The sequence below is a fragment of the Dicentrarchus labrax genome, unplaced genomic scaffold, assembly GCF_905237075.1.
Source record: "Dicentrarchus labrax unplaced genomic scaffold, dlabrax2021, whole genome shotgun sequence".
Lineage (NCBI taxonomy): Eukaryota > Metazoa > Chordata > Actinopteri > Moronidae > Dicentrarchus > Dicentrarchus labrax.
The window spans coordinates 10972605-10993891 of NW_026136723.1; the positions used below are offsets into that span (position 1 = coordinate 10972605).

General features: G+C 43.2%; 2 protein-coding genes across 6 annotated transcripts in view; both read left to right on the forward strand.

The window, feature by feature from the left end:
* LOC127357905 (glutathione S-transferase A) overlaps window positions 1–21287 on the forward strand; it is a 114591-nt gene that overhangs the window by 86034 nt on the left and 7270 nt on the right. The window lies entirely within an intron of this gene.
* Window positions 1–21287, forward strand: part of fhod3a (formin homology 2 domain containing 3a) — a 63645-nt gene that overhangs the window by 40365 nt on the left and 1993 nt on the right. Inside the window, exons 6-29 of one of the 5 annotated variants that reach the window (XM_051390452.1) lie at window positions 2090–2184; window positions 2911–3022; window positions 3169–3263; window positions 3475–3618; window positions 3833–4068; window positions 4276–4302; window positions 5539–5700; window positions 5931–6350; window positions 7405–7464; window positions 7968–8102; window positions 8806–8856; window positions 11391–11608; window positions 12981–13292; window positions 13677–14389; window positions 14648–14788; window positions 16986–17144; window positions 17228–17410; window positions 18298–18417; window positions 18696–18857; window positions 19531–19721; window positions 19864–20068; window positions 20209–20232; window positions 20559–20766; window positions 20865–21029. In XM_051390452.1, coding sequence (XP_051246412.1) covers window positions 2090–2184; window positions 2911–3022; window positions 3169–3263; window positions 3475–3618; window positions 3833–4068; window positions 4276–4302; window positions 5539–5700; window positions 5931–6350; window positions 7405–7464; window positions 7968–8102; window positions 8806–8856; window positions 11391–11608; window positions 12981–13292; window positions 13677–14389; window positions 14648–14788; window positions 16986–17144; window positions 17228–17410; window positions 18298–18417; window positions 18696–18857; window positions 19531–19721; window positions 19864–20068; window positions 20209–20232; window positions 20559–20766; window positions 20865–21029 — 4338 coding nt within the window. The remainder of the gene's footprint in view (window positions 1–2089; window positions 2185–2910; window positions 3023–3168; window positions 3264–3474; window positions 3619–3832; window positions 4069–4275; window positions 4303–5538; window positions 5701–5930; window positions 6351–7404; window positions 7465–7967; window positions 8103–8805; window positions 8857–11390; window positions 11609–12980; window positions 13293–13676; window positions 14390–14647; window positions 14789–16985; window positions 17145–17227; window positions 17411–18297; window positions 18418–18695; window positions 18858–19530; window positions 19722–19863; window positions 20069–20208; window positions 20233–20558; window positions 20767–20864; window positions 21030–21287) is intronic. The other 4 variants (XM_051390447.1, XM_051390449.1, XM_051390450.1 and 1 more) reach the window with 4 other exon arrangements.

The following is a 21287-nucleotide window of genomic DNA, read 5'->3' on the forward strand; positions in this document are numbered from 1 at the left end:
AATTCAGGGGACATAAAATGTGTGCCTGAACCCAAAAAGACCTGGAAATGTGCTGCTTGGAACCAAATTGCTGTCCCCACTACTGTTGCAATGTTGCAGGTTACAATACACATAAACGCAAATACAGCATTTCCATCACGACCAGTGCTGTCTGATCCCAGACAGATCTTCTCAGATCCACTTGGGTATTGCACATAATTATTAAACAGACCCGGGAGTCGCAGTAGCAGAACGGGACCAAACCCGGACCTGATCATATAAAACATGGATTCGTACCCATTCGGTTCCCGGTTGGGGTCTTGGGTCCTAGGGTAAGGGGGGACCCATAAAGACTTCTGATGACAACTATTAGACAGTAAAAACAATTATATGCCTCTTTCAGTGATGATATTTGGATACAGTGTGAGTCAGTAAAAATAATTAAGTCATCTCCAAATCTTTCCCATTTTCTGCTCCATTTTCAGATCCATTTTCAGAAGGACTGAAACCCCTAGAGCTTTATTAATCAAGGTGCTTATATTCCCTTGTTGATTTGCACTACATGAGAAACTAAATGAAAAAATGAATCCCACATACCACTGAGCTTAACCTGACTTCCCTTCTGTGGACTTGGAATTACTAGTTTTCACTAGGCAAGCTGACTCACATTCGTTGGAGGTTTCAATACAGCACAGCATCGTTTCATTAGCCTAATTTAAAGAACCCTGATTCAAACTGATGATTTGATTTTGTTGTATTTAGACTGCTTACTTAGTGGTTTCTGGCAGATGTAGACTGCTTGGTCTGGTTGGATCTCCAGCTCCCCCTGTCCACATGTCGAAATGTCCTTGAGCAAAAACACTGAATCCCTACTTGTCCCAATGTTTAGACCAGTGTCATAGCTTGCTGCCATTGGTGGGTGAATGGGAAGCTAATTGTAAGACATTGCAGTATATGAATGCAGTCCAATTTACAGATTAACCTTTCACCCCTGAGCAACAGACGACAGCTACAGAAATGAACAGAAATGGAAATTGTTTTGTTTTAAATATTCACTCATTTTGAATAAACCAGCAGTATTTCCTACAGCTAATGTGTTTAGCATTAATTAGATTTTGCCAAATGTCTTTGTCAACCTCCCCCATTGAGTCCAAATGCAAAATTAAGATGGGATGTGATGGGAGCTAAGGTACTCTCTCGGCTTTCTTACTAGTGTTGCGTGTGAGTCGTGTTCACCTGTCACTGAAACCTAGATTTAACATATGTGGAAATAAGATATGAGAATTAACTTTCACTTTGACTCATGGTTTGGCTGTAATGCAATCTGCACTTTGACGTACAGCAACAGATGACAGCTTCAACAGTGGCTGCTCTGTTGCCCTACTGACTTTTGTTTAAATATAACTTGAAAAGGAAAACATGTAAATGAGTGCTACCTTCTCATCAAACACCTCATATTGGACATATTCACATCCTTTAAGTAAAACTAGCAGTGCCACCATGTAAAATTACTACATTACAAGTAATGACTTCCTAGTTTCGTAGAAGTGTTACCAGCAAAATGTCTCAAGTATTAAAAGTACATATGTTACATTATTCATTAATTATTACTTCTCATTAATATGTAATCTACTTAATATACTGCTGGATAGTTTAGTCTATAATAATATGATTTATTTGATAAGTTCTGAATATAAATTCTTGTTTACAAAGTAACTGGTAACTATAGCTGTCAGATAAATGGAGTAAAACTTATATATTCTTCTGAAATGAGGTGAAGTAGATTTATAAAGTATAGTTTCAAATGGAAATAAGTACTACTAAAATATACTTTCCATAAGCTGATAACCCAAAACTGTCTATAGTGAAAGCATAAATACTGAGGTACATACAATGTTCAGAACAGTTACAGCATGTCCTGTAAATACTAGGAAGGAAACCCTTAATCCCTGATGGCTTTCCCTGTTAATTATAGCTACTGCTCATGAATCTGTGAGCTGCACACAGTTGCCAGTGGGTGTGCTTGGTTTGTTTACAGTAAGTGTTGAATCACCATCCTGTATTTGTTTTGTCTCCAACTTTTTCTTTCTTTCTCCTCCCCCTCTCTCAGCCCTGGGGCAGATCATGCTGTATGTAGACGGGATGAACGGTGTCATTGGGCACACTGAGACAATCCAGTGGCTGTACACTCTGGTGGGCTCAAAGGTATAGCTGAGCATACACACACCAAAATAAAACAAAACGAAAACCAGCCTCAACACATGCACACTGCAAGCAGTCATCAGCTCTGAGCTAGCCATTCATTGTGTGGTAAACATTATTTTTAGCTTTTATACCCAGAAACGCACACACAAACACATCTGCTACTGATTGTATTCTGTGTCCTGACCTGAGGGTGGTGTCTTTTGATGGTTTTGTGGTATCTTCATTATTTTTTAAAGGTACTCTTCTGCTTTGCACTGAAAGTATCAGTCTTAATTCTAGTGCCTAAAGCTCAACGTTGTTTTATTTTTTTATTTTTTGCTTTAGAAATGTCTAATTTGATTTATTTTCAATGTGGCCATATCATAGCACATCTGCAACAAATACACTCCCTACCTGTCATTAAACTTGTCAGGAAATTACATCAACACTGAGCTATCTAAACGAAAGCACACATACCGGCTGCAATGTACAGTGCCGGACGTCAGGAATCTGAAGTTAGGAAACAAAGACAACATAATATTCACAGACATACAAATAGAAAAATAAATAAATAAGTTCATGTGTATTTCCTGCTGGCCAATACTGCTGAATCTATTACACATAAAGTCGGCCTGGTAATCTAATTACAGTCTTCCAGAATGTTGGTCAGAGCACCATAATATATCCATTGTAAGTATTGCTTCTTGCCACATAAGTTTGTAACTTCTTACCCCCCCACAACTCCAGTTCCGCTTGGTGGTGAAAACAGCCCTGAAGCTGTTGCTGGTGTTTGTGGAGTACTCCGAATCCAACACCCCACTGCTGATAGAAGCCATCACCTCTGTGGACACCAAGAGAGGTATAAATAACTTTCCTTACTCTGTTAGCTTCTGCTATTAACTGTAATTGTTTGGTTTCTTGCCAAGGCTGATATATAAGGAGGTGTGGTTGGGTAGAGAGGGACAAAATAATTCATGTTTTTATCTGTAATGGACTTATTTCCAGGCTGCAAGCCATGGTCCAATACTATGGAGATCCTGCATGAGAAGGATGGAGTGGACACAGAGCTGCTGGTCTACGCCATGACCCTCATCAATAAGGTGTCCATGTCTGTCTTTGCACTTAATGTTTATATACTTTTTATCATTACGTACTGGATACAGGAAAATATAACCCTGATGTGACAGCTGGTACTTTTTAAAAGCATTTTCTTTTCTCATTTCTGATTAATTTCAAGTGTTTTAATCCAACCAAAACTAAACAAGACTATGAAATTAATATGCAATATGACATATCCTTTTCTGTTTGCAGACCCTGGCAGCACTGCCTGACCAGGATTCCTTCTATGATATGGTGGACGGTCTGGAGGAACAGGGTATGGAGACAGTGTCCCAAAGACACCTGGGGCGAAAAGGCACTGATCTGGACTTGGTTGAGCAACTCAACATCTATGAGGTTTGAGACACACAAAGTCATGAGATTGCAAGGAAATTATTGAAAGCTGATATTTGCTTCTTATTCAAGATCAGGTTTCAGCTACTAAGTGCTGCTCACATCCAGTGAATATGACTCTATACAGTATTTATAGTACATTTGCTTAATACTAAAATGATCTGTGTGAAGCACCCGTCACCACTCCCACTTCACACCCAATCAACTTTTCCCCCAGATGACCCTACGGCATGAAGATGGTGACGATGACAGCAAGCCTCCACCATTGGTACGCCGGGACCGCCGGCGGGTCAGCCTCGGAGGCGGGGACAAAAAGTGTGGCCTGGAGAGGAGGCGGAGCCGCAGGGCCTCTCTTGGGCGGTCCGGTCACGCCTCTCCCTGCAGTCCTGCGTCACCGCAGAGAGCCGGCTTCCAGCCTTTCAGTGGACAGAGAGCTGAGGACATGAGTGAGAGGTGAGAGACAGAGAAGATGGAAGAGTGTCAGAAGTTAAATGGTAATATAAAAAGTGACATAACAGAGCAGAGGGGAAAAGGGGATTGTTTCCAGCAGGCATAAAGAATGACTATGGTGCCAAATAGTCAACACTCTTGGGATGCACATTTGTTAATGAGCTCAAGAGTGAAATTCTGACTGTCTTGTACCAACACTTTCTGCTCCAGTGCACTGTCAGGTTTTCTTCCATCCATGTAAGTTCAAAGGCCTCACTCAAAAAAGGCCTTTGTTTTCCTGCCACTGCTCCTCACATACATGCTGTAACAGCTACTAGTGTGTCTCATGTCACATAAAGCACTCTGAGTGGGGTTTTTTTTATTCTGCAATGAAACACTGGTGCAGACTTGTGCTCCACTAAATGAAATATAAAAGTTCTCAACAGCCGCACCGGCCGTTACAGTTTGCTTGTAATTCTAATACAAGCGTACACATTATTAAACCAGCACAGGCTTATTTCAGTGCCGTGTGTGAATGCACCAATAGGGGAATTTGGAGCCGGCTGAGCTGTTTACCTCAGGTAAATATTCCCTCTCTATGTAATCTCATCCGTTGAAGCTCTTTCACTCCCTTCATGTGCCTCCTCCCTTCATCTCTTCATCCTGTCAGTGTGTAACATGAACGACTATGTCCCATGCCTCAGCTAGTGTTAAAATGGTGTTTGTGTGCAAGATGTTAGCACACATTTGTATCCTGAAACAGAAGTGAAAATGTGAGAGAAATCCATTAGAATATGGTTTATTGAAGTAAGGGTTTGAGTTGTCCATGTGAGAGTCTTCATCCGGCTACATATAATGCATGCACACACAGAAAAACAAACACAACTTTTATTGGCCCTCCCATTCGTCACACACACATGGCTCTGGTGTTGTGGAACAACACCTGGCGGCGCACGCCGACTCGACTGCAACAAGGCTCATCTGGTTTCACTAGACGAAACAGTTCAGCGACGCTGATCTCAAGTCAATTGTTAAGCCATGGCGTACTCTCCTCTTAGCATTCCTTTCCCTCTTCCTTGTCATCATATTTTGTCTTTGTGTGCATGTAAAACGACCTATCTGGAGGCATGGAGTGTTTAATGAGAAACATTCATCCCCGCTTTCTCCTACTTCATTTCTGTGTTTCCTCTCTTCTTTTGTTCTTCTATCACTTTATCTCCATCTGATAAATGTCATGTCAGTGTTTGTTGTCTTTGAGCATCATGAATGTTTGTGTGGTTTGGTTGTGCATCTGTCAACATTATTTCCACACATCAGTCTCATCTACCCCTCCATTTTCCCCTCCCTCTGATCCATCTCTTTATTTCTTTATTGTGGTGTTTTCCATTTGCATGCTTTTCTTATGTATCGCATCATCTCTCCCTCCATCCTTCCCTTAAATATTCCACCCATACGTCCATTCATCCACTGCCCCCTACCCCCCACCCTCCACAGAGAGGAGGAATGTGAGGATGTGATAGAGGAGGAGGTGGAGGAGGAGGAGGAGGAGGAGGAAGAAGAAGAAGAAGAGACTCCAGTGACTGAGTCTGATTCGGATGAACAGGAGGGGGCTGATACAGTGTCTAAACAGACCACCCCCAGGTATTTTAGGACATGGTGGTAACATGCAAATGAATTTAGGTCCTGTGGTCAAATCTGTCACAAAATGTCTGCTTTGTCACTGTTTTCGGGTTGTATATGTGGTTGATCCCCTTGTGGCCTGTGTACTTGGTAGTTATTAGTATCAGTGCAATACTCTGTAACCCCTGTGCACACGGTACTACTTCTTCTTTTCACAGTTATGCTTTCATCCATTTATTCCTCTCAATCCATTCCTCTGTTTCTAGCCCGGCTAGACATCTTCCATCCATAGTTCACCGAACAACCCTCCAGTCCATCACCATCACTTCCAAAAAGGAGAATATGAAAGAGGAGGAGCAGCGTAATCGGACTGAACCACCTCCAGCACCCACCCTCCACTCCCCGTCTACCCCCACCTCCTCTCTTCCCATCTCCTCCCCTCTCAGCCCCCCAGCCCAACCTTCCCTTCTGGCCTCGCTGCTGGCCAGGAAGCGCTCCATTGTCACTGTCCCGGCTACCAAGGAGGTCAGCCCGCCATTGCGCGGCAGCTCCCGTCCCTCCCCCGACCGCCTCCCCTACCTGCCCCACTCACCCTTCCACCTCTTCTCCTACGACCTCGACGAGGAGCCCTCGCCCCCAGCTCCCGCCAAACCCAGTGAGGAATCTCCCAAAACGACGTCTCCCAGGTCAGACGGACAACAGAACTCAATTTCCCATGAGTTCAAGAAGCACAAAAAGCTTTCCTTGCATCTCTCTGATGTTACACTTTTCCGTTTTCAGTTTCCACTTCTGTTTCTGGCTTTTATCCTGGCACCAGCTTGGATTTCTTTGCATCACTTTTGTTATTCGTCACCTCCCCTTTTCACCAGTTCTTTTCACTTCTTTGACTGCACGGCTTCACACCTTCAGTCTGTCAACGCTGTTATTATCACCTGTTGTTCCTTCGCATCTCTTTTTCTTAGTTCTTTCACTGCGTGGATGCTCCACACTTGTTTGCAATCCTCACTTTTGTTTCCCAATGCCATGGCTTCTCCCTTATTTTCAAGAGCAGCACAAGAACAGTAGTGTTTTCACAGATGCCTTTTTTCATCTCTTCACCTGTATATCTGTAGTGTCACTTCTCGCTTCTTAGCTTCATCTTTTAATTAGAACTCTCTCAACCTTACTTTCTCCCTTCACTGTGTATCTTGATATTATAACTGTCTAGTATTATTGTGTTACTGGATAGATCTACACCTCACCTATACATATGTTATGATAATGCTATATTCAGGATGCTACCATTTACAGCCTTGTTCACAAATAATGCCACATATTCAAACACACTGAGTTCCATGTGTTCACCTATGATTAACGGGAATATTCTCGAAATATGCTTACATGACTACAGCTACACCTTTGCAATATATTAATATTCCACCTTGTTATTTTGCATGTGGTACCAGAACCTTAAATAACACACCAGACACTTAAAAAATAAAATTGTTGCATGCTTACTCTGGCTAAAGGGTCTTCTCAGATTCACAGTGAACTTTAAAGAGAGCAGATACAGCTTGCCTGAAATCTTCCAGAAACATAAGGGAATAAACACTACAGCAGTTACTAATTAGGGTCACTCTAGTGTTGCACCAACAGCATTCCTGTTATGTAACAAGGTGTCACATTCGTTTCTTACCACCAGTTTTGCACACATGAGTTAGTCAGCAGGGTGTCGTGTAACTCACCCTTTTTCTCACCCAGGAATGGTGGTGTCGGGTCCTATTCCTCTCTCAGCACCCCAAGTACGCCCACCAGCTCCAGGTGAGAGGAGTCTGCAGCAACATGTGTCTGCACACACACATGAAAATATCCTACACTTGTTTACCATGAACGTCCATGTGTGTTTGGTTGAATAAACATGCACACACTCAGATGTCTAACAAGTGCACTGTGTGCAGCCTGGTGGTGCATCATGCTGATGACATGCTGAAGTGAATGTGATCTCAGCTCTTGGGCTCCCTAGTTACTAAGCTGTTCCTATTTCCCCCATGGAGAATATGGTCATTAAAACCTTATTTATGGCATATTACGTACATACTTACACATGACACAATGGTGCAGCAGTGATGCATTCATTTTGGAACATCATCTAAATGTTTTATACGTGGCAAGATAATCAATAGATGATAAAGAAGAGAAATGTTCATTATCTCACCGTGCTGAAGTAGTTTCAGAATCCTAAATGGTGCTTGAGGATCACAGCATTACACTGACTGTGCAGTGGTGTAATGAAACATTTTCCTCTCTCTCTCTCTTTCCTTCAGGCCTGCTTTGGGAGGTCTTCTATCCTCCTCATACCGACAACACCAGGAATCTTTGGCTGCCGAGCGAGAGCGCCGCCGTGTGGAAAGAGAGGAGAGACTTCAGAGGATAGAGAGAGAGGAGAGGAATAAGCACAGGTGAGAGACTGACTTGGCATTATTTTTTAAAGCAGTTTGAGAATATGAACATAAAAATGAAATAAAAGTAAAGGGGTACTCTAGCATTTTGGTATTGTATTTCCAAAATTGAAACAGCAGTGGTAGAAACATCCTGACTTTCTGTCTCTACTATGGGCCAAGCTCCAAATGTGCTGTAACAATTTCCATAATGCAGTTCAAAAGTGTCTTTCATGAGACCCACCTGCCTCCTAAATAGGCTTGTACCTGAACAGAATTTTCCATGTGGACTCTCAGTCACCAATTTAGTCTGTTTGATGGTTCTTGTTCTCATGAGCACCCGCCTGGCCTTAAAACTGCTTATCATTTTCACACTTATAAATAAAAAAATGACGACCATGCAGTGTGAAAGACATACAGTAGATACTAATATAGATAGGGTAGATAAAATAGATTACTGTAGAATGAATATTGATATGGATAATAGCAGGGATTAAACAAAGGAAACAAACAAGGGAAGAATAAGCATGACTGCACAAATGGAAATATAATAAAATGAATAACAGAATAAATAGCATGCAAATAAGTTAAAAAGTATAAATGAAAATATCTGTATTTAATATATTACTTACTAAGTGTACAGTAACAACAGTTACCATAGAGAATGAAGAAAGAGGGTTTGATTATTATGTTTTAAAAATCTCTGTTTGTGTCTCTCTCACAGTCGCGACTATGTGGATAAAATGGAAGAGGCCAGGCTTGCGCGGGAGGAGAGGTAAGTGTGTCCACTAAATGAAAACAACACACACTCACAGAACAGCTGAGCCCACAGGGAATATGTTTCAGCCTGTGGTTTGGGAAGCTCAGTAATAGTGTAATTGTTTTCAGGTTAAAAAGGTGCCCTTTGCTGCCAGAGGCTGGGGGGATACTGAACTGATTTTCTTTGCTCTGTCTGCCTGTTTTCTCCTTTCATAAGGAGTTGTATTTTAACTGCCACACTCTGCCAAGGGCTGGATTGTTTTGGCTGCATGCTGTGAGGAAATCAGATTCCAGGATTTGTCAAGCTTTTCACACTGAATGCACATACTTTTTACTTAAGCACACGTACGTTTAAACGCACGCACAAGAAGAATTTTCATGAGGCTAATAAATGTGTGCATGTGTGTGTGCAAATGGGAATCACAGGAAGCAAGAGATTTACTCAAGAGGGTATGTGAGGTCAGATTTAAAATTCACTCTTCTTTTTCTCCTTCTCCGCCCTATTCCTCCTCATTTTCTTCTATTGACAGTCTACGTACTGTGCCAAGTGCTTTTCCTTTAGGCTTAGACCTCTTTCACCCTCAATTTAAAGCACCGTCGATACAATAACACACAGTGTCAGAGAGGCTGAGTGAATAGAAAGAGAGAGAATGAGCAAAGAAAGACAAAAGGGGTTGGATTCAGTAACAGACAGAGGAAACAAGACACAAGACAGACAAAGGTGGACAGAAAGCCAGGAAGAGAGATGAGCTGCTGAGTGAGCACGTGGGAGATGTATCCACAGTAGAGGCTGATGTATTTATGGTGTATTTGGGCGTCACGGTTATCAGGAAAACATGAGTTTTTAACCCGGCTCACCTCCCTAAGGGACACATCTGTCTGACTAGATACTAGTACTGTAACACCTGGACAAAATGGACTTGCATGAAATATGATGGCGTTAATGACAGACAACTGGGTCCAAATACGATTGTTAATGGCGTGCACACTGGAGTTGGACAGACACAGGATTCCTGAAGCATGTAGCAAATATTTTTGGCTTGTTAAAGCCTCTGAACACAAAATGTTTTTCTCCTCTGGAACTTTGGTTCAGTTCCTCGTCTTTACTTTATGTTGCTTATTGCTTAGTTGCTGGTGACAAAGGGCTAATTAGCACACCAAACTAAGATGGCGAACATGGCAAACATTATGCCTGCTAAACATGTTAGCATCATTATTGTGAGCATGTTACCATGCTGATGTTTTAGCAAGTAGCATTTAGCTCATAGCAGTGCTGTGACCAAAGTATGGCCCCACAGAGCTGCTAACATGGACTCTTGGTCTTGTTCCTAAAGATTAAATAAATCATGATCATCATCAACTTTATCATCATCATTGTCACCTATGGTATCAGTAATATTACTCCTGACTGAGTGTTAACAGTTTTTTAATACAATAGCAATATCAGCTCAATATTTGCTAATACCTACGTGTATTTGTTGAGTTCAGATTAAGACAGACAAATACAGTAAACAGCTTATCAAAAAAGGGGTTTGTGGACATAAACAGTACTAACAGCGAGGGTCTGGTATGTTAGAGTGGTTTGCAAACGATCACTCAGCACCTTTTATTTCTAAGGGTGTAGCATATAGAAAGGTTTTGGTCCAAGTTGAAGCACACAATACACACTTGGCTCACTCGCTCCATTTCACTCTTAATCACATGCACATACACACAAACACACACACATATATTGGTATCCAGTTTCTTCAGACCTCTGAAGTGGCCTGATGCTAATGAACTCTGAACAGAAGCTCCACACATTCATGGTACGGTGGGAAAGAGGAGGGGTTAGTGAAAGAAAGAGAGAGAGAGAGGGTTGATTCAGTGCCCGAAATCTCTGTTCTGGCCCAGCAGGTTGAGTGGTAAAGTTTGGTAGGGGGAGAAAGGGAGGAAGAGAGGGAAGGAAAAGGACATGGGAGGAGAGCTGATCGAGGCACATCTTGAACAGGTTTACTCTGATTCATTTCTGATGTTTGGCCTTTCAGCAGCCAAACTAACATTAACTTCTCCCCATCTCTCCCATTCTTCTCTCCTGTCGTTCTCCTTTCCTCTTCACCCCCCCTTCCCTAGCTCTGTCTCTTCTTCTCTAAACTCCCTCTGGTTCCATATTTGGACTCATGGTGATAGCTGAGCATTTGGCTAGACAGGAGAGGAGAGGAGAGCAGGATGGTGAAACTCTCGACTGCAGGATTTGAGTGATGAATGCATTGAATGCTCTGTGGACGATTAATAGGCCGAGGTAGAGGAGTGAGGTGGGCTTATAGAGTGAAGAGGTGGCATGGCAGTTTTTGATGAATGCAAGTAAATTGGAAAGAGTCGTAACTAGTGTAGTTCAGGGCAATTTGGCCAACACTGAGAGCAGCACTGCGGAGAAAAAACAAGACAGAAGATGCATTGTCTCTGACTCTTTTTTTTGCCTTTCCTTCTCTGATCCTCCCTCTCTCTCTCTCTCTCTCTCTCTCTCTCTCTCTCTCTCTCTCTCTCTCTCTCTCTCTCCCTCTCCTTCAGGTATAAGAACGTGGAGCGTCTGGCGGCAGAGGAGTATGAGAAGGAGCGCGTCCGGGTCTCGAGGACTCGCCCTGACCTCAACCTGACCTTTGAACCCTCAGAGGCCTGGCCTTCGTCATCACGCAGCAGCACCCCATCCTCCTTCGCCTCCCAGGAGGACGCAGAGGCTGACCTTGAAGCCAGGACCCCTGCCACTCCCTACACGCCCTCTGAGACCGGTAGGACAACTGAGAATACTGCCATATATAGATGCTTTACGTACAGTATTAACAAATTAACATGGTGTCTCTGTGAGGATGTGAGTTATTAACAAGTCAAGATGATAAGATAACGAGAAGACTGAATAATGATGGTAGAAATATTGAATTTAACACAATTTAAAGTAATAATCCTTAAGATTTTAGTCAGGGTTGATGTGGCGACACCAGTGGTTACTGTGGTAACAGGTTTAATACTATAGCAGTAACTAACACTCCTTAAGGAGCTACTTTGTCAAAATTGAGCAACTGTACATTTTTTACAGTGCAGACAAACAAACTGGATCAATAAGAAGTCGATCAATAACAATTGCAACCGCAATCTGATTTTATTCTGCTCCAGTGAATGGCGGACTCCACCACTAACAATGAAAATAACCATGTAGAGACGTAACTACTGGATGTACGGTACATACATTGTATGGTTATTGCTAAAAAATGTAGACATAAAGAGTATCACAAACGGGCAATTTGACATCAGTATATCATAACTTTAAGGCTGTGTGTGCTCAATTTCTCGTTGTTCAGAGCACTTGTATGACTTTTAATTCTTTGGGGAATTATAATTAAAACCGGAAGGTTGCCAGTTCAATTCCCAACTGTGCGCCCCAAAGCAATCATTCTTAACCTTAAATTGTTTCAGTTTGCAGCCTGCCGTCTAAATTAGCATGCAGGCATGAGCAAAAGAAGGAGAGGCGAAACAGATTGTGGAAAAAAAATGAGGGAGAGAAGGGGAACACCATCGGGGGGTAAGAAGAAAAAAAACACAGAGAGAGAGAGAGAGAGGATATGGGTGAAAGGGTCAAAGGGGTTTTTGAAAGACCTTTTTGAAAGTGTGATGCCAAAACATCTTGTGTAAGAAAACAGCCTTGTTTTGGAGCTGAGTACATGCGCAGCCATGAGCCGAGGTACTGCAGCTCAATCAGGCCTCACAGTGTCGTGTTATTCTAACCCCGCCTGCATCACTGCATGGACTGTACTGTTGAGTTACGTGTTTGCACCATGTACATGAGTGTGTTTTGACGTAAACAGGAACTTAATTCTTCATTTCCTGTTCATATCCTGGTACCTGCCACATTGTTTACATTAGTGTATGGGTGTGTGTTTTTGTTTTTCTTGTCAATGTGTGAGTTGATACAGTAGTGTCCCTTTGGCAGCCTGAACAGAGACGCCTTTAAAATCAAAGACAGCCGTGTCACATGTTTCAAACTGTATTTTACTGGAGATAAGTCACGCACCTTACAGTGTGTTTCTGTGTGAGTGATTGCAGCAAGTCTGATCAAGGCATGAGACAGTAAACCTGCGTTGAAAGTAAAACTTTTTTTTGTGACAGGAGAGGCTGATGACTCCAGTGCCAGTGTAGACACAGAAGAAAAAGAGGTCACTCCTGAAGAGGAGGAAGAGCAGAAAGAAGAGGAAGAGGTGGAAGTGCAGGAGGAAGTGGCAGCAGAGAAGGAGGAGGAAGGCGAGGAGTGTGAGCAGGAACCTGAGAAGGAGAAAGAGGAGGCAGAGGAGGACAGTGGCATCCTGAGCGACAAGGAACGACAGAATGAGGAAGTGAATGAGAAGGACAACTGCTCGGCCTCCAGCATCTCCTCCGCCAGCAGCACTCTAGAGAGAGAGGAGAGGGGGAGCAATGAGAATGGTGGGTAGTTTTAGACTATATGGTGATCACCCATTCTAGTTATATTTCAAAGTTTAGTTTTAAATTGCTTTTAAGGATTTTATTCGGCTATAATTCTCATAAGCTCACTGAAATTATCGGCTGTATTTTGCTATATGTTATTTAATTATAATTCTGTTATCGTAGGTATAGTAGTAGGTATAGAGTAGTATTACTCTGAACCTTGCGTAAAATTGATGGAGTGCCCTTAATGATTGTAAATGTACATATGCATTATATATCATAATGTTTTTGTACTTCAGTTCACACTCTAAAGTAGTTTGATTTAAAGTCTCCTTCACAAAGGCTAATGGCATGCACTCTTTCTTACATCTCTCTCTCTCCTTTTAACGACCTCCTTCTCAGGCTTTAAGGAGGAAGAGGTGAATGAGCAGTGCAGCAAACTCATCAACAGCAAGCTCTTCATGCTGGACATGCTGTACTCCCACAATAAGAAGCCCAGTGATGAGGAGGAGGAAGAAGAGGATGCGGAGAAGGAGCAAGAGAAAGAGAAAGAGAAAGAAGAGGAGGAGGAGGACAAAGAAACCCAGGAGGACGCAGACGGGCAACTGGCCGATGACCAGGAGGGCGACAACAGATCTGACAATTCAGACCACCGCGGGACCATCCGACCGTTCGCCGAGCGGTTTGGAGCACTGATCAAGGACCTTGTTTCGCCCCACCCAAACCTGGAATGCCCAGCCAACGAGCCCCCTCCTCCCCCTCCCAAAAAGGAATCAGACACAATCTGGGACCAGCTCCTGGCCAGCCCTCGAGAGCTGCGCATCGGGGACATCAACTTCACCGACCTGACAGAGGACGATGACAAGAACATTCTGGATGCTGTTTTGATGGGAGGATGCAGCGACCTCCCGCCTCCGCCGCCTCCTCCACCCTGCTTACCCCGCTTCCCCCCACCCCCTCCAATGCTAGGCAGCTGCCCACCACCCCCTCCTTTGATTGGGATGATGAGGCCTCCACCTCCCCCTTGTCTTAGTGCCCCAATGCCAGTGCCTCCACCCCCGGAGCCGCCTCTCTTCAACAAGAAGAAGAAGACAATCAGGCTCTTTTGGAGCGAGGTGAGTCAGGGTACTACTACCACTTCCATCAGTCAGGTACAACTAAGGCTCTGTTCTTGTTCACACATCATTTTCATTCGCCAGTTACCATTAGGAACAAAATTAACCATTATACCCACAATATTCCTGTTGATGCTTTATATCTGTGGTTCTTCTTGTTCAGAGTCATTTACCTCTTTAATTGTTGGAAATGAGAGTCTAACACTTGTCTCTACCTAATGCCGTCCATCCTTTTCCTTTTTCCTTCTTTGTGATCAGGTGCGCCAGACAGACTCTCAGTACAGCAGCTACAAGCGTAGTGGAGACTCGCTCTGGTCCAAACTGGAACCAGTAAAGTTGGACACAGCCAAACTTGAACATCTGTTTGAGTCGAAATCAAAGGAAATACCAGTTACAAAGGTAAACAACCAGTGCCTGAACCGGGTTCAGAGAGGTTTGGGAACACCGGTTTATATTCTCACTGTATGAACATATGCTTTGACTAATCCAGCTATTTATCACAATGGCACAAAGGGAAGTGCTGCCAGTTTATTCATTTATTTGTTCATCTTACATCACACATAATGGACTGACAAGTGTTTGGGGTTTGACAGCAGTTAGAGGAGTAATGCGTCTTGCAGCTGTTCTTCGTGGCCCGTTACATTTTTTATTTGTCTGTGAGTCAGCTGTGCTCAAAGGGAATGCTGCCGTACCCAATTAAAAATCTGACATTTTTGTTTTTGATTAGGGTAAAGACAGCCATGTTTTTTGGTTAGCTTGAACCAGTATATGAGATTTGTGCATGTGAAATTCATAATCAGGCACATTATGTATGTATTAAGAGTTAACCCTAACATTCTATGTACTTCGGTGGCTGGTGCTTTATCACTAACATCTTGCCTTTGCCAGCCACACAGCCCATGCTGAAAGTTGATGATTTAAGGGTTAAGCAAGGTCATGTGTGAAGCTGGATGTCTGAAGCTGATCAAACAGGGGAGTTTTGAATTTTTCGTAATTCTCACAAAGCCTCTAAATAAGAAAAGTATGGTCTTCTAAGACAGGGCCTTTCACTCTTTGAACTCCTGAGCCACTGTTTCAAAACCGCAACTTCTGTTGGAGCCAGTTAGTAACTCACCTCGGCTCGGCTTCTGGTCTACACGAAATGTGACATCATGATGGTGGTCTGAAGCTATAGTATGAAAATAGCTCAAGCAAAGCTATCAGTTATTGAGAGAATCCAACACTTAAAGGACCACCAGGGTACTTAAGCCATCAAAGGTCAGACCAAACATTACTGATATTACTTTGTTCCCTCCTGTAGGTTGTACGTTTTTCTTATCTCAAGTATGTGTTTTAGAAAAGATTTGACATTGCAAGGTTCAAAACAACCAATTTCACATAAGTTTTTACCTGCATGGTTTAGTGTGTTTCTTAGATCTCTGCTAGTTTTCAGACATTGCTCATTTTGATCTCTGGCCACAAAAACATTACTCCACATTTCACATTATTTTTCTCTTAAATATTTACTTGTTTGCCTTAAGTCTTAGGTCTGCCTAAGTGGGGCTACTGGCCAAAGTTGGCCCACAGTAAGACTTTATTTGGCACACCAGATGTTTCTACAAACTTTTTTTTAAAAATGCCAAAATAAACCGCTGCTTTATTTTTAATGTGTGGTTTTATTCAGTCATTTAATAATGGAACTTGGGATGCTATACAATTTTGAGTCTTTACCATACAATAGGTGCATAGTAGCTTTAAGTCCATGACCCACTGTTACACCGGACAAAAAGGACCTGTATCCATAAAGATCCAGAGGTATACAAGTTTGTGCATCTATATCCAGGTCTGTATATCTATATATAAATAAAACCTGACGAAGATCCAGTCTGTAATCCACTGCAAACTGTCTGTGTCTTTGACAAATACAAATGTATGATGACCTTTCATAGTGCTGTATTGTTGTGCCTTTATTCCAGTGTTTCAGTAAGTTTCAGTTTTGGCCCTCCAAGGAAAAAGGTTTGGGCACAACTGCCTTAAGCTTCATTTTATGTTTCACAGAGTACCGCCTATTAACAAGTAAGGTGAAATATTTCTATAAAATATAAAATTTTACACTTTAAATAGAAATATTTTGATCACCAAAAAGTATACGTTAAAAAAAAGTTTGTCTTACATATCAAAATAGCATAAACTGGAAAATGTATCACCTCAATAGCAGCAGAGTTGTACTGTGGAGTAAGTCTTCCAGGCTGCATATGGAGAGTATACAACTTCCTAGTGGCAGTAACCAGGTCTTAGCACCTACTCTGTTACACTTTTATGTGGTGATATAATACAGCTTCCTTCCTTTAATAGCTCATAATGGCCTCAAGTGCTGGTGAGCTCATGTCCTCACATACAGTGACAATAAGTCTGCAGACATGCAAACACACACATAAACACGCACTCTGTGCAGACTTAACCTAATGATATTTCCTGCCCCTGCTAACCATATACTTCCCACAGCTGCAGTCAGTGTAACCTGAGTGTAGAGCCCTCTAATCCTTACAAGCCCATAAAGCAGACCACACAGAGAAGAGAGGCAGAGATTGACCCTCTCTGTATTTTCTTGTCCTAGAAAACAGCGGCAGACGGCAAGCGCCAGGAGATCATCGTTTTGGATTCCAAGAGGAGTAACGCCATCAACATCGGCTTGACGGTGCTGCCTCCTCCTCGCACGATCAAGACGGCCATACTTAACTTTGACGAGTACGCACTCAACAAGGAGGGAATAGAGGTGAGAGATCTTTCACCCCGGACAGGACGCCTGTCACTCGCACACTGCTGTCCTCTCTTATCCTGCTCTGTCCCCGCTTTCAGAAAATCCTGACGATGATTCCCACAGAGGAGGAAAAGCAGAAGATCCAGGAGGCCCAACTGGCCAACCCTGACGTTCCGCTGGGCTCAGCAGAGCAGTTCCTCCTCACTCTGTCCTCCATCAGCGAGCTCTCTGCCAGACTCCAGCTCTGGGCCTTCAAGATGGACTACGAGGCGACCGAGAAGGTCTGCATAAACACGAGGCAGCGCTGTTGCGATTAGTAATTAAAACGAAAAGAAAACTTTTAATAAGAATGTGGAGGAGGGAAGGTCAGACCAGAACCATTATCAAACACACATTTAAAATCATACTGAGCGAGTGAATGTGGTTTTATTAAAGCAGAAACAGGCATACACCTACAAAGCCAAATGAACTCTGCACCAACGGTTTGAGTAAATGTGCACAGCATGTGTGCATATGTGTGTGTCTTATGCCCGTGTCAGTAAGCATCAACATCCCTTTTAGTACAAACAACATCCGCAAAACATCAACATAGTTACATCACAACATCATAACAAAATATGCACGCTTATTAGCCGCACCGTCTTCTTCTGGCACAGCATGTTTTACTCGAGCAAAGAATGCGTCCAGGAGGAGAAGTTCAAAGTCAAAACCCAGAGAATGAAAAACACGCCGCCCCTCCCTCTCTGTCCTGTAAAGTTTACGGCTTTCCACAGGATGCAGTTGTCTTTAATCTCTCCATGAAAGGCCCGATTCCTGACCGCACGTTCGGTAGAGCGGCGTTCCCGGCTCGACTCTGTGGGACGGTTGTGTTGCGGGAGGCTTAATGGAGGGCAGCATACCGCGCCGGCACACAAACACATGCACACAAGAGAGACCTGCTGCACGAAAACAAAAGCTTTGTGTAATCAGAAGCACGTTTGATAGTGGAGGCTGACCGAGGCAGCAACCTTTAAACAACCTCTCATGACCTCAGACGAGAGCGGATGATTTGTGGTGGGAGACTAGGTGCACCTGTTCAACTGCTTACATAACTGTAGACTCATGAAACACATGTTTTTGGGAGTCTTAATTGACTCAACTAATGATGTGTGTGTTTTCCTTCTCCCAGGAAGTTGCAGAGCCGCTGCAGGATCTGAAGGAGGGTATGGAGCAGCTGGAGAAGAACAAAACTCTACGCTACATCCTCTCCACGCTGCTCTCTATCGGAAACTTCCTCAACGGCACCAATGTGAGTCATGACAATTACAGGTTCACATTGTCACATTAGGGCATAATGACAGGCTTTTTTTGTTTGGAGTAATTGTAGAGATGGTCAGTGATTTTAATAGAGTGTGTGTCTAAGCCTGCAATTTCTACATTAAAAATTACATCACATATTAGCTTCTATAATTTGGTGAGAACGGATGTACCTTGTGATGCTCCTTCAGGCATACTCTTTTCTCAATCTTGATATATTTGGTTGTTTTGTGTGTGTGTGTGTGTGTATGTGTGTGTCCATGCATCTAGGCTAAAGGCTTTGAGATGACATATTTGGAGAAGGTTCCAGAGGTGAAGGACACGGTTCATAAGCAGTCTCTGCTGCATCACGTCTGCTCTGTGGTGGTGGAGAACTTCCCTCAGAGCACCGACCTCTACTCCGAGATTGGAGCCATCACGCGATCTGCTAAAGTACGCTTCGCTCTCACTGTTGGAAAGCTCATATCCAAACTATTTCACAGTCCTACGCTGTGAAACATTTTCAAGCTGGTTCAACTTAAAAACATAACTTCTGCTGCTGCCCTAGAAATGTGACTTACAGTAACTGAACTCAACTTGAATTGAATTTAATTGATAGAAGCCTGTGAGTTCTTGTAGTGTTACATTGAGTTACGTTTACTGAAGTTCTTGTTTAAGATGTTAAGTTCAATCAACAACTGTTAAGTAAAATTTTACAGTTTGAAAAATGTATCAAACAGTTAAAAGTTTACAAAGGTAGGGATGTTATTATTATTATTATTCTCAAACTTTTTTGCCCCAAATTGACACACATCAGGCCACAGATGTGTATTTGATTAGATGCAGTCTCAGGGATTCCCTCTGATAAGATTGAGTTGTTTATAAGTATGGCAGCACTGTTCATCTGTGGCAGATTAAGAGAGTGAAGAATGTGAATCCAATTAACAGAATACTCATTCTTATTCATACTCTCATTGGGCTAACTTCTACTTGTAATTAAATAACTGTGAAATAATTTAGCTGTGGACCCCCTGGAACTGCCTCAACGACCCCTGGGGGTTCCCAGAGCCCAGGTCGAAAACCACCTCCACAAGTACCTTATTTGTGTCATCGTCTCTTCTGTCAGGTGGATTTCGACCAGCTGCAGGAGAACTTGTGTCAGATGGAGCGGCGCTGCAAGGCCTCATGGGACCACCTTAAGGTGATCGCCAAGCATGAGATGAAGCCCCAACTGAAGCAGAAGATGTCTGACTTCCTCAAAGACTGTGCTGAGAGGATTATCATCCTCAAGATTGTTCACCGCAGGATCATCAACAGGTAGTTCAAATTTCTATTGTCCAGTGCAGTAACTTTGGGAATAAATCTTAAGCAGCAATAAATACAATCAGCTGTGCAAAAAAATGGAGAAAATACATCCCCACAAGAAGATGACAGGAAAATGTTCTCGTTCTTTTCCAAGGTTCCATTCATTCCTGTTGTTCCTCGGCCATCCAGCATACAGTGTGAGAGAGATCAGCGTCCACAGGTTCAGTAAAATCCTCAGCGAGTTTGCGCTGGAATACCGAACCACCCGAGACCGCGTGCTGCAGCAGAAACAGAAACGGGCTGACCACCGCGAACGTAACAAGACCCGAGGAAAGATGATCATAGACGTCAACGCTCCTGTGAGCCTCACACACACACGCAGAATCTCTCATACAAAGACACGCTTTCAACTATATTTTCTTGCTCTTCTCTTTCCAAATCTAGTGCTTCATTTTCTCTTGAGCTAGTCTTTGACTTTCACTCTTTCTTTCCTCTGTAGTCTGATGATGAAGAGGAGAGTGAGGTATCAACCAGGGTGCTGACTGTCTGCATGTGTGTGTGTGTGTGTGTGTGTGTGTGTGTGTGTGTGTGTGTGTGTGTGTGTGTGTGTGTGTGTGTGCATGAAACCACTAACCCTGACTGGACTACTTTATCTCATAGTTTTCCTTTTACTTCTCACTGATTATAACATCTGAGTGGATGAGTCAATAAAGTAGAGCAGGAATTGTAATCTTTACAGGTTGGATGTTTCCCTTGATGCACCAGCTTTGGCATGTTTGAGCCACAGCCCAAAATACTTAAATACAAGCTGCCAAATTCTTATTGTCCTCCATTCTCTCTCCCCTTCAGTGTGGTCGGTACGGCTCCAGCGCCAACAGCAGCGCCCCTAGTGGCAGCCAAGAGAGCGAGCAGCCTCAGGGTCTGGGCCACTCTGAGGATGTTGCAGAGCATGAGCACATGAAGGCCGTGCTGAGAACCAGCATCAGCGGCGGCGACAAGGAGGCCACCGGGGTACCGGGGCTTCGGACACGGACAAGATCCCGGCCCGGACGGGGAGGTGAGGGTCACAGGAAGTTCCTCACAGGGTATACACGGCACTTTCAAGGGTTTTTTTGTTCACACATAAGCCTTTGTCATTCTGCTCGATTGGTCCAGGTCGCAGTATGCCGGCATGGACGCCACCTGTGGAGGACACTCAGCTCTGTGGAGACGATGCTGCAGACGAGATCATGGAGCGGATAGTGAGGTCGGCCACTCAGGGTCCAGGAACCAGAGCCCAACCCAGAGAGAGGAGGAGGTCCAGGGCCAACCGCAAGTCATGTACGACCTTAATGCTAAACTCCTGTCTCAAATCCACTAAAAAAAGTTGCTCATTAAATTGTACTTGAGCCTTTACATTTTTAAAGGAAGGCTTGTGTTATGATCCCAAGGGTGTGAAGTCTGAAAGAGGTGTCAGTGGATAAATGAGGCAGGCTAAGGGTCTAATGAAATACACTGTTGCTTGCAATATAGGAAAGGAAGTTTGACTTTAGTATCATCCAATACTAAATCACAATGTACTAAATACAAGCCCAGAGT